The sequence below is a fragment of the Bubalus bubalis genome, chromosome 12 (genome assembly GCF_019923935.1).
Source record: "Bubalus bubalis isolate 160015118507 breed Murrah chromosome 12, NDDB_SH_1, whole genome shotgun sequence".
NCBI classification, from domain to species: Eukaryota; Metazoa; Chordata; class Mammalia; order Artiodactyla; family Bovidae; genus Bubalus; species Bubalus bubalis.
Window position 1 is genome coordinate 30,473,413 of NC_059168.1, and position 13,780 is coordinate 30,487,192.

At 39.8% G+C, this 13,780-nt stretch overlaps 2 protein-coding genes across 7 annotated transcripts in view; one reads left to right on the forward strand and one right to left on the reverse strand.

Moving 5' to 3' along the window:
- The window catches only part of GTF2A1L (general transcription factor IIA subunit 1 like), a 168,208-nt gene that overhangs the window by 51,377 nt on the left and 103,051 nt on the right, over nt 1–13,780 (forward strand). The gene's annotated exons all lie outside the window — the stretch shown is intronic.
- LHCGR (luteinizing hormone/choriogonadotropin receptor) overlaps nt 7,763–13,780 on the reverse strand; it is a 64,204-nt gene continuing 58,186 nt past the window's right edge. For all 4 annotated transcript variants that reach the window (XM_044925893.2, XM_025261005.3, XM_025261002.3 and 1 more), the window contains one exon: nt 7,763–10,022. In XM_044925893.2, coding sequence (XP_044781828.2) covers nt 8,870–10,022 — 1,153 coding nt within the window. In that variant the 3' untranslated portion in view covers nt 7,763–8,869. The remainder of the gene's footprint in view (nt 10,023–13,780) is intronic.

Consider the following 13,780-nt stretch of genomic DNA (forward strand, 5'->3'; position numbering starts at 1 on the left):
AAAGAATCCGCCTGCAATGAGGGAGACCTGGGTTCGATCCCTGGGTTGGGAAGATCCCCTGGAGAAGGGAAAGGCTACCCACTCCAGTATTCTGGCCTGGAGAATTCCATGGACTGTATAGTCCATGGGGTCACAAAAAGTTGGACATGACTGAGCGACTTTCGCTTGCTCACTAGTATTCTTCAGGACAGTAATTCTGTAACAAAAAGAAGTTCCGAGATGGAATGGGTGAAAAGCTCCTTGAGGGTTAGATTCCTGCATCTGGCTGGTCACAGGGTGAATTCCCCATCTCTTTTTCAGAGAGAGGCATCCCTACTTAGTTTAATTTATTCCAGTGCTTGTTCTGTTCTACCCAAGTGACTCAGCTTCTGTTAGGTCTTTTGAGATATTTGGGTAAATCTCATCTGGACCGTGGACGACATGAGCGGGACACTGCCTTTGGCCTCAAGGTGGCAGCTGCATGAGGATTCAGTTAGTACTAGTTGGGTGGGCTGGTGCCTTCTTCGTCCTCAGGCTCACTGTCCTTTTCACCACCACCTCTGCTATTTCACATCCTGCTCTGGCTCCTGAGAACTTCCAGGAGCTATGGATTCTTCATGGATGTTACCCACCAGGAAATGTTCATCTTTTCCCTTCATGGATGTTACCCACCAGGAAATGCTCATCTTCTCTACATGGAAGGCAGAAAGAGGGCACTTATCCTCTGTGTCATTTCTGAAATGTACTCCCCCACCCCCACCCAGTGTAGAGGAGGGCACTTTCTAGACTTCAGGTGCTCTCAGTCACCCTGTATTAAGTGCTGAATTTATCGACAAGGTGTGTTCACTTGGAAATTGGGCTTTAATGTGTTGGTTTAAGTGTTTGGGAGAGGTGATAATAGTTGTTTCTAAAATTCCTTTCCTCTTTTCCTTGGTGAATTTTAAATTCTCACTTTGCTTCAGTGATTTTTTAAAAAACTAAATTACAAATACTACTATGTTGTCCTCTTTATTTATGCGGTACATTTTATCAGAAAAAAAGTCATTGTCTCATTTGTGTCTTTGCATGCCCTCATGCCTCTGATTCTGTAAAAATGTAAAAACATCCATTTAAAATAGACTTACCACAAAACAAAACAAGCTCCGTAATTATTACCTTTGCACGATAGTATAAATGATGATAGTTTGGGTGGTGAATGCACAGAGAACTAAGAGTCCCCAAATTATTGTGGACCTAGGTGCCCTTTTATCAGTCTCAAATAGTACTAGAAAAGAATCCTGAGTCTTGAAAAGTTGTGTAAATTAATGGTTTAAATGTTATTTTGGCCAGTGCCACACTAAGAAATGGGCTCCCCTGGTAGCTCAGATGGTAAAGAATCCGCCTGCAACACAGGAGACTGGGTTTGATCCCTAGGTGGGGAAGATCCCCTGGGCGAGGGCATGGCAACCCACTCCAGTATTCCTGCCTGGAGAATCCCCATGGACAGAGGAACCTGGTGCGCTGTAGTCCATGGGGTCGCAAAGAGTTGGACATGGCTTTGAGTGACTAAGCGCCTACTAAGAAGTAAACTTTAACAACCAGTATGTGTTTGCATGTACATAGATACATATAGCACAAATAAAAGTATCAGAAAATCATATCTGCTTTTAACATGATAGCCTCCTATCTCTGATTCTGTTCTGTTCATTAGAAAAAAATTGTTGATGGTATTGGCTCTATAAGTTGTTTCACTACCTACTGATGGGTCATATTAAAAAAAAAAATTTTTTTAACCCATGTGTTAAAGATAAAATGAAACATATTAACCTATTTTAAAAGAGAAGATTATTCTCTAAATCCTGTAAGTTGTGAATGTATCTGAGACCTGGCTTTGATATGGTATTACTTTTAGGAACCTCTTTATCATGTCCAAGCTTAACATTTCTTGTTACATATTTTAGCAAAATGTCATAAAGTGAGTTATGTGGTCTTGTAAATACCATCCTACACCCTTTTATAGATGGTGAATGTGTCCCTAATAAAAAGGTTACAGTTTATTGTGTTATGTGAAATTCACATATCATGTATAGTAATTCAGACTTTTTCTCATGCATGCATCCCATAGAGCTTTTTTTTTTTTTTTTTTACATACTTTCCACCTCTCCCTGTTGACTGCGAAGATCTTGAGTTTGCATAGTTAGTCTCTTAGGGACTGACCAGCTGACCTTGCCTGGATTACCTTCTTACCTGTTTCATTCAATGTGCTATAATATGTGTAAAAAAATCATATGTATAGCTCAGACTTCATAGGGCAATGAGAAGCCAGTTCTGGCTGAGGAACTCAGTTGAAGTCATTTAAGTTGTGTAGCAAAACTAGTAACTTTAGAATGAATCAGTTCAGTTCAGTCGCTCAGTCGTGTCCGACTCTTTGCGACCCCATGAATCGCAACATGCCAGGCCTCCCTGTCCATCACCAACTCCCAGAGTTCACTCAGACTCACGTCCATCGAGTCAGTGATGCCATCCAGCCATCTCATCCTCTGCCGTCCCCTTCTCCTGCCCCCAATCCCTCCTAGCATCAGAGTCTTTTCCAATGAGTCAACTCTTTGCATGAGGTGGCCAAAGTACTGGAGTTTCAGCTTTAGCATCATTCCTTCCAAAGAAATCCCAGGGCCGATCTCCTTCAGAATGGACTGGTTGGATCTCCTTGCAGTCCAAGGGACTCTCAAGAGTCTTCTCCAACACCACAGTTCAAAGGCATCAATTCTTTGGTGCTCAGCCTTCTTCACAGTCCAACTCTCACATCCATACATGACCACAGGAAAAACCATAGCCTTGACTAGATGGATCTTTTTTGGCAAAGTAATGTCTCTGCTTTTGAATATGCTATCTAGGTTGGACATAACTTTCCTTCCGAGGAATAAGCGTCTTTTAATTTCATGGCTGCAATCACCATCTGCAGTGATTTTGGAGCCCCCAAAAATAAAGTCTGACACTGTTTCCACTGTTTCCCCATCTATTTCCCATGAAGTGATGGGACCGGATGTCATGATCTTCGTTTTCTGAATGTTGAGCTTCAAGCCAACTTTTTCACTCTCCACTCTCACTTTCATCAAGAGGCTTTTGAGTTCCTCTTTACTTTCTGCCATAAGGGTGGTGTCATCTGCATATCTGAGGTTATTCATATTTCTCCCAGCAATCTTGATTCCAGTTTGTGTTTCTTCCAGTCCAGCGTTTCTCATGATGTACTCTGCATAAGTTAAATAAGCAGGGTGACAATATACAGCCTTGATGTACTCCTTTTCCTATTTGGAACCAGTGTGTTGTTCCATGTCCAGTTCTAACTGTTGCTTCCTGACCTGCATACAGATTTCTCAAGAGGCAGGTCAGGTGGTCTTGTATTCCCATCTCTTTCAGAATTTCCCACAGTTTTTTGTGATCCACACAGTCAAGGCTTTGGCATAGTCTATAAAGCAGAAATAGATGTTTTTCTGGAACTCTCTTGCTTTTTCAACGATCCAGCGGATGTTGGCAATTTGATCTGTGGTTCCTCTGCCTTTTCTAAAACCAGCTTGAACATCAGGAAGTTCACGGTTCACATATTGCTGAAGCCTGGCTTGGAGAATTTTGAGCATTACTTTATAGCAGTGGTTAAATGGCTGGTGAGAAGGGGACTTTAGTGGGGGAATTTATTTCAACTTTTGTTAGTAGGTTAGTACAGTGCTGTTTGTCTGTAAATATACTCTGAGCTAGTTGGAAATTTTATAATTTGTAACTAGAAAGCTAAATTATAAATAGGAAGCTCATGGTAGCAACTCTTAGGAAGTAACTTGATATTAATAAAAATGTTATACATTATGAAAAAACATTTTCCAGTTGTGAACATGTTTTATTGAAATCTTTGTGGCATAAAGATTCTTAATTTGCATGTGAACTTAATACATTTTTGAAAAAACTAAAACCAGGCTCTTTATCACAAATGTTATAACTTTTGGACAAAATGCCTTTTAAAAATATTTTGTAAGTTTAGATGAATTACTCCAAATTGATTAAATCTTTTTAGTCATTCTGCAGTGTACATCAAACATGGTAATACAAAACCAAAAAATGCAAGATAGAAATATAAATTTCTTGAGCATTTGATGTTTTATGTATGAGAGATTATGTAGATTAGGAACATACACTTTCTATGAAGCCATCTCATAAGAAAAATGCTCCTTAACAAAGATTGTTTTGTATTTCAGTTATGAAAGTGAATCAGCTAAAAATATTAATTGCCTTACTTGTAAGACTAGGATAGATATAGTGGGAGAAACAAAGAAGTAGGTGAGAAGTTACTAAAGGAATTTATAACGTGTGTGAAATAAGAGATATACATGTAAGATAATAATACCATCAGTGTAGAACAAAAAGAAGGGATACAGATGATAGGTGCTAAAGAAGTTTAAAGAGATAAACCATTGTGGATTACATATTTATTATTTATGCCCTGCTCTATTTGACTTTAGTGGATTGGGGAGGGAATCTTGAATTTTTGGTAGGTATATAATAAGATGAGATAGGATTTTAGGAAGGTTAATCAGTGGTGGAAGAATTTTTCTTTGGAAGAAAAGTTATGACCAACCTAGACAGCATGTTAAAAGGCAGAGACATTACTTTGCCAACAAAGCTCCATCTAGTCAAAGCTATGGTTTTTTTCAGTAGTCATGTGTGGATGTGAGAGTTGGACTATAAAGAAAACTGAGGACCGAAGAATTGATACTTTTGAACTGTGGTGTTGGAGTAGACTCTTGCAAGTCCCTTGGACAGCAAGGGGATCCAGCGAGTCCTTCCTAAAGGAAATCAGTCCTGAATATTCATTGGAAGGACTGATGCTGATGCTGAAACTCCAATACTCTGGCCACCTGATGAGAAGAACTGACTCATTGGAAAAGACCCTTATGCTGGGAAAGATTGAGGGCAGGAGGAGAAGGGGATGACAGAGGATGAGATGGTTGGATGGCATCACCGACTCAATGCATATGAGTTTGAGTAAACTCCAGGAATTGGTGATAGACAGGGAAACCTGTCCATGAGATGCTGCAGTCCATGGAGTCACAAAGAGTTGGACACAACTGAGCGACTGAACTGAAGTAAACTGAATCAGTGGTGGTGGGTATGAGAGTATGGCCATAGGAAAGGTTAGACATGAATAAAAATGAGGGAGGTGTAGAAATACTTGAGAGGTAAGGGGAAATGGCCTGAGATGTGGGAATGGTGATAGGAATGCAAAATAAAGAACTGATGTGGAAGACAATTTGAAGGGATAACTAATGAATGAAAGGATGTGAGGATGAGGAAGATAGTACACTATGACTCTTGTGTGTTAAAACTTAAATTATAATGTAGAAAGTAAAGATCAGTATTTGTGGGAAAGGCTGTAAAAGTTGTTTTCAGAGTATAGGTACAAGTAAGGCTAAAACAATAAAGGTATAATTTATTATTTAAAGTTATCTATAAGGATATATTTTATTTTTTCTTTTGTTTACTTTCTGCTGTTTTGCTTGCTTAATTGTTTTGGTTCTGTGATTATCAATCAAAAAGTTTACTGTGTGTGTGTGTGTGTGTGTGTATAGCAACATGACTAATTAGCATTCTCTCATCATTGAGACAAATTCTAGAACACTTGCTTACAAGAGAGAGAACAGCATCTGAATAAAGACAAGCAACTAGTTGTGGAGTAGAAAAGTCAGAAATATGAAAAACACATTATAGAAAAGAGATATTTTATAAAGTTTATACTTTTTTTATAGTCTGCTTTGAAATACTTTGCAAAATGGCATAATGATTGAATGCAGACTAAATGTGTGGAGAGTCTAGTTGTGACTTTACATTTATTTAACAAATGCCAAAGAAGAGCGAAAAACTGAAAATAACCCAGATATCCATTGATAAGAAAATAGAAAACAGTGTTATATTCATACAATTGGATGCTATTCAGTAATGAAAAGGAATGAACTATTGATTCAAGCAGCAGCAGCAATGATGAATAGCAAAAACATTGTGTTGAGTCAAAGAGCTTTATACAGAAGAATATTAACTCTGTGATTCTATTTATATGAAATTCTGGAGCAGACAAAAATTCATCTCTTAGGAAAAATATTATAACCATTATTATCCTGGGCTTCCCAGATGGTGCTAGTGGTAAAGAACCCTCCTGTTGATGCAGGAGACACAAGAGCCCCTGGAGGAGGGCATGGTAACCCACTCCAGTATTCTTGCCTGGAGAATCTCATGGACAGAAGAACCTGTAGGGCTATAGTCCGTGGGTTGCAAAGAGTTGGACATGTTAAAACAGCTTAGCATGTATGCATTACTACTCTTGTTTCACTTTCATGCATTGAAGAGAGAAATGGCAACCCACTCCAGTACTCTTGCCTGGAGAGTCCTGGGGATGGGGGAGCCTGGTTGGCTTCCATCTATGGGATCGCACAGTCGGACACTACTGAAGTGACTTAGCAGCAGTAGCAGCAGCAGCAGCAGGGCAGAGGTGAGGGATTAATTAGGAAGTGACATGAGAAAACTTTCTGAGGGTGAGTGTTCTGTATCTTCATGAAGGTTTGGGTTACATGGGTGTATACATTTCTCAAAATGCATTAAATGGTATGCTTAAGGTTTGTCTATTTCATCATATTTAAATTTTACCTTAAATATGTAAACAAATATTAAACTTCAATTAATGATAAGCATACTGAAGGGTTTAAGGGCTGACAAATACTGATGTTTGTAACTTAAATTGCATCAGAATTGATGGATGGATAAATACTGGATAGATATTAATAATTATATAGAATTATTTTTCTTATCATGATATTTTCTAAACCAATATAGTAAAATGTTGAGTCTCAGTATATGGGTGTGCACTGTACAATTATTTCAAATTTTCATATATTTGAAAATATCACGATAAAATGTTGGGGGAAATTAAAAGAACTTTGAATACATATTAAACCTTTGGATGGCTATGATTTACCAATATGGGAGGAAAGTTATGAACAACCTAGATAGCATATTCAAAAGCAGAGACATTACTTTGCCAACAAAGGTGTGTCTAGTCAAGGCTATGGTTTTTCCTGTGGTCATGTATGGATGTGAGAGTTGGACTGTGAAGAAGGCTGAGCGCCGAAGAATTGATGCTTTTGAACTGTGGTGGTGGAGAAGACTCTTGAGAGCCCCTTGGACTGCAAGGAGATCCAACCAGTCCATTCTGAAGGAGATCAGCCCTGGGATTTCTTTGGAAGGAATGATGCTAAAGCTGAAATTCCAGTACTTTGGCCACCTCATGCGAAGAATTGACTCACTGGGAAAGACTCTGATGCTGGGAGGGATTGGGGGCAGGAGGAGAAGGGGATGGCAGAGGATGAGATGGCTGGATGGCATCACTGACTCAATGGACATGAGTCTGAGTGAACTCCGGGAGTTGGTGATGGACAGGGAGGCCTGGCGTGCTGCGATTCATGGGGTCGCAAAGAATCGGACACAACTGAGTGACTGAACTGAACTGAACTGAACTGAAAACAGTGTTAAAAGGCTGGGGTCCTGAATCAGAACTTTGAGTTTGAATCCTATAAGTTGAAGCTTTTATCAGTTTTGACAACTTGGGAAAATTGTAATGGGCTTTCCTCTATTCTAAAATGTGAATGATATCTTCATCATAGAGTTTTATGAGATTAAGTGGGTTGAATTATATAAAATACTTATCAAGATGCTTGACATATAATAAACTTTCAATAAAGTTAAAGTTTCAATAAAACTTACAAAAGCATTGCAATTAAAACCATAATTTTATTGTCCTATAAGAGTCAATTCTGATAAATAAAATACCTTCTAGCAAATATTGGATATATTTTCAATACCTTCAAAGATAAAAACTATGAAAGTTAAATATTTTAAAATATTTAAGCATTTTCTTTTACTTCCATAAAAGATAGGGCCCTAGAAAGAAAAAGAAATCATTTTATTTTTCTTGTAGATTTCATAACTTCAGTGTCATTCAGCACATTTTTTGCATGCTATTGCTGAGATCCTGAGCTAGGAAATAAGGAAGCAAAATTGAGACAGGGTTCCTACCCACAAGGAGTTTACAGTCTACTATTTAATGCTTCACTGCTCTTTAGAGACTAAATGTCAGACCAACAGGATGAAATACGCCTTTAGATGCTTACCTTACATTAATTCTAAATAGTATAATTTAAAATTTTAATAATTATTAAATCTAGGATCCAGATATGGGATAAATAAATGTCTAGGACAGCACTGTCCAATAGAACTTTCTGTGATGATGAAACTGTTCTGTATATGTGTTGTTCAGTATAGTAACCACGGGTCATGTATGGGTATTGAGCACTTGAAATGTTGCCGAGTGCAGTTGAGAAGACACATTTTTAATTTAGCTTAATTTAGCTGCCTGTGTCTTGTGGGTACCAGATTGGACAGTGCATCTCCAGAGTCTATATTTCTCAAACTGTCTGAGGAAAAGGACTAGTTATTTCAAATTTCAAATCTCTTATGGACTAATATTTTTGTAAAAATGCAATAAAAATTACTGTAAGGATGAAATGAGAAAAAAATTACAGTCATGCAAAACACCATCTCATTTTTGAAATAGTAGATACAGCAGACATAAAATTAATCTGTCAAGATTGCTGTAAAAGTTTCTAAACAATCTGTATTGTTATCATGTGCCAGTGACAAATAGTTTTTAGACTGGCCATGGTCATGGAACACATTTTGAGCTAGGTAGAGAGTCTTTTTTTGCCTAATGTGCCTAACACATAATTTCCTGAAACCAACTCTTTGTTAATATTGCTGGTAGAGATAAATTTTTTACATATTTAAGTATAATTCAGTAATGTGTTTACTGATATCACAGTTAACACTCCTTACAGCAAGTCTTGTCCAGGACAGCTGAATATTGACATTGTAATGTAGTCAACTTGAAGGTAGACCGGGAGGGCTTATTTGATCCAGTGAAGCCATTTTTGCAGTTGGAGATATAAGCTGAAAAATCCTTCCTCCTATAAAGTTCAGCTCGATATTTACAGCAGCCAAATTTGCTCAGCAACAGAAAGAAATCCCTTCGGAATGCCTTCGTGAAAATTGCGTACAGAAACGGATTGGCGCATGAATTGACAGGATAAAAGAGAACCAGTAGAACCTTTGAGTTGGTTACTGTAATGAGGGGCACTTTGAAGGCAGCTGAGATGGCAAAGAAAGAGATTGGTGCCATGCAGGTGAAATCGGTGAAGATGAGGACCGCCATTTTCTTAGCAATCTTCGTATCTTTGTTGGTAGCCATCAGCTCTGGATTTTGAACTGCAAAATAAATTTTAATGTAGCAAGCACAAATGATGATGAAGGCCATCACGTTGAGAATCAGGATGGTTAAGATGTAGACCTGTGAGAGCGTGCTTTCCACATCCATGGGGAGGCAAATGCTGACCTTCATGTAATTGCTGACACCCACAAGAGGCAACACGGCAATGAGAGTAGAAAAGAGCCATCCTCCGAGCATGACTGGAATGGCATGTTTCAGTCGCAGCTTTTGGTCCAGTTGAATAGCATAGGTGATGGTGTGCCATCTTTCTAGTGTGATGACTGTGAGGGTGTAGACAGAGAGTTCACTTGCAAACACAGTGAAAAAGCCAGCCGTGCTGCACCCACTCCCTGTCTGCCAGTCTATGGCATGGTTGTAATACTGGCCTTTGGTCTGGGCATCAACTGAGGCAATGAGCAGCAGGTAGAGTCCCATGCAGAAGTCTGCAAAGGAGAGATTGCACATGAGAAAGCGGGGGACTGTCAGTTTATAACGACTGGTCAGGAGAACCAAGAGGACAGTTACGTTTCCCGTGATGGCTAGGATATTAATCAGCCAAATCAGGACTCTAAGGAAGTCGTAGCCCATAATGTCTTCACAGGGATTGAACGCATCTGGTTCAGGAGCACACTGGAGTGTCTTGGGTAAGCAGAAACCATAGTCATAATCCCAGCCACTCGGTTCACTCTCAGCAAAGATGGTGGAATAACTGTAAGAAGAATATTGTGACTCAGTGTAAACTTAAGAGATTTTCTATGATTCTGGGTATTGAAAAACATTTAGAAATCGTCCCTAGTGGTTTTTTGTTTTCTTTTTTTAAGGACAGCAAACTAAAGGAAACAAAGTCAAAACAGCCTCAATCTTATATTTATTTGTTATCTGAGAACTCTGAATTGGTGTAGGAGTTCCTTAAGAAGGGAACGAAAAGCCATTTAGATTTTTTTTTAATATGCAGATTTTACACAGTGATGCAAGGATTTAATGAAGCTGTTTACAGAGCATTCTTTTCTTTGGAAAACAAATTTAGAGACATAATCTATGCTTGCTCAATCTAAAAAAACTTTCTTGACATTTTCTTAGCTATTTATCTCCTTTAGTTGCTAACCAAATTGCTATCAAGCTGTTTGTCTGCAGTAGAACACAAATGGGATTGAAAGGCTCACACTATTGAAGATTATCAGCTTTGGGAGGACATGCTGAAGTCCTTGGTTAATCAGGCAGCCCAGTTGAGAAATGGAACCAAGGTTAGGTTACTCAGAAGAAATTTAGGAGCAGAGGGAGAACAGAGTCATGAACAATAGAAAGAAATAATTGAAAATAGATAATTCTTAGGATATGAGTCAGATTCAGAGAGTGGATTGACTGAAGAGGGACTGTGTCCCTAGTGAAGGAATGGTCCCACTCTGGCACTCCCTTTCTCCCAACCCCACCGCTACTGCTTGAGTTCAGATTTTCATTCTTTCTAATGGGACAGTTACATTAGTTTTCTTCATGGCATCCTTCCCCCAATTTTAGCCCTCTTCCTAGTCCATCTGTATATTCCTACTGGAATGGCTTGTCTTATGCACAATACATTAATTCCAACATTTCTTAGTTTCTCATTGGCTATGGGATAAACTCCAGACTCCTTGTGAAGACCTCTAAGTCTCTCCTTGATCTGCATTCTGTCTCCTCTTCTAACCTCATCTCTAAGAAGCTGCGTGTGTGTGTGTGCGCAGGCATACCCAGTCTTGTCTGACTCTCTGCGACCCCATAGACTGTAGCCCACCAGGCTCCTCTGTCCATAGAGTTTTCCAGGCAAGAATACTGGAGTGGGTTGCCATTTCCTATTCCAGGGGATTTTCTTAAACCAGGGATCGAACCTGCATCTCTCCTGCCTTCTGCATTGGCAGACCTGTCTGTACGTGTAGCTTACCTGGGAAGCCCTTAAGAAGCCGTAGTGCTGTACAGTTCAGAACATAGGCTCTGGAGCAAGACTGCCTGGGTTCCAGCTTTTACCAGCTGGGAGAGTTATTTAACATTTCTGTTCTTTAATTCTTCATTTGCCAAATAAGGATAGTAATCACACCCCCCCTCACTGTATTGTGCTAAAGGATTAAATGCATTAAAACATGTAAAATTTTTAGGATAATGCCTGATACCTAGTAAGTACTCAGTGACTGTTAGAGATCCTTATAATTATCTCTTGCAAATCCTTTATGCAACCCTTTGGTCACATGAAAAGACTTGTGGCTTTCAGAACAGGTTTTTGCTGTCTTGTCCCTTTGTCTTTGAATGTGTTGTTTTTTCTTCCCTCTTCTCCCTCATTTCTCTGGAGAATTCCTCCTCATCTTTAAAGATAATCGTGTCTATGAAGCCTTTCTTGATTCTACACCTCTAAGGAGTTTATCACTCCTCCTCTAAGCTGCATTTACTGTTGTAATTCTCAAACTAACGTGGCCATTATGTGATGATACATGGCTTATTTAACAGTATATGAAACTATTCTTTAATAACCATGAAGGCAGGGGACTCCATCTTGTTTATGTCTGAACTCTCAGTGCTGCACACAGTTTTGTCCCAGAGTATTCATTCAATAAATGTCGTGGGATGAATAAACCAGGGTGATGCTGGCTTGGGAAGGAATCGTGAGGCTGCAGGAACAGTGAGCGATACAGGATGATGCATGTGTGTGCTGTGTGCACTCATGTCTGACTCTCTGTGACCCCATGGACTGTATAGCCCACCAGGCTCCTCTGTCTATGGAATTTTCCAGGCAAGAATACTAGAGTGGGTTTCCATTTCCTTCTCCAGGGGATCTTCCCAAGCCAGGGACTGAACCCACATCTCCTGCCTTGGCAGGCGGATTCTTTACCACCCGGGAAGCCCCATGATGCATGTAGGCTTAACAAATTTTCTCTTTGCCCACAGTCAGCTAACATAATCTTGAAAGGTGGAGAAATGGGCATAATTTTTCTGTCTGGGCCATTACAAATATATATTTCACCCCAGAGTTTCTCACACATTAAAAGAGCATTTTTCTCTACTCTCAAAACTTAACTTCTTATTTTCTGTAGAAGGGAGTGTGTACCTAATACTGTTACTGGATAAAATGATATATTTGAGCAACACAATTACCTAAGGGAAAGAACATAGATTTCCAAAAAAGTGAAAAGAAATCTATGACCTGGGACACCAAAAAATGTGCTATAATGTCATAGAAACCAGATTGAAACTGGAAAAGTACTACTGCCACTCACAGGAGACTGCATAGGAAACTCACTTGTTTTATTATTAAATATACCTAGCATATTTGTTTGTACTCGTCCCATGCATCAGTATAATTACCTAATTTTTAAATCTTTAAAGAGCTAATGGTGGCTATCAGAGTGATGAAGGACCTGGGAAAAGCCCTTCATTTTATTGGTAAGGAGCCAAGATTAAAGGGGGTAAGTGCCTTGCCCAGGCCCCTCAGCACTGGCCACTAGTGGCAACACGAGGTCTTCACATGCATCGTCCAGGGAACTTGCATCTACTCCACCATCTCTCAGGGTTTTTCAAGGTGTGGCCCTTGGACCACTTCCATCAGAATCACTAGTGTGTTCATTACAACGCAGATTCCTTGGCTTCACTTCAGACCCTGAATCAAACTCTCTAGGGACAGAGCCCAGGAATGTGCATTGTAAGCAAGTTCTCTGGATGATTCCTACAAAATAATAACCTTCATTACATCACATGAGAACTTTCCAACTATTGTTGCCTTGGTTTCCTTTACTACGTCCCCCTTCTCAAAATAACTTCAGCTGCTGCTGCTGCTGCTAGGTCACTTCAGTCGTGTCCAACTCTGTGCGACCCCGTAGACGGCAGCCCACCAGGCTCCCCCGTCCCTGGGATTCTCCAGCAAGAACACTGGAGTGGGTTGCCATTTCCTTCTCCAATGCATGAAAGTGAAAAGTGAAAGGGAAGTCGCTCAGTCATGTCCGACCCTCAGCAACCCCATGGACTGCAGCCTACCAGGCTCCTCCGTCCATGGGATTTTCCAGGCAAGAGTGTTGGAGTGGGGTGCCATTGCCTTCTCTGTCCAGCTGCTACTAGAAGCACTAATTTAAAGACATTAAAAATTCTGCCATGGTTTCTAAATAGACTTACATCACTAAGAGATCAAACAGGTTTCCTTTTCCACTCCCCTGGTCCCTTGCTCTTTCTTTTTTTGCCCTACTGGGCATACGTCTAGGTTTTTCTCCCTGATAATTTGTCTTCGGACTGAATACCTATCTGCTGCTACTTACGTTTGTGCCCTGGGATGACTCCTGAGGGCATCAACATGCTTATTGACAAAACCCTGCATGGAGCTGTCTTTAGTACTGAAGGCTGTGCAGAAAGTGTGAATGGACTTGGATGGGCTTAGCAATATTGAGTCAGAGGAAGGAGAAACAGTAGCACCACTGCTCCAGCAACAATCAATAGACAGGAAAAAAGACGGGGGTT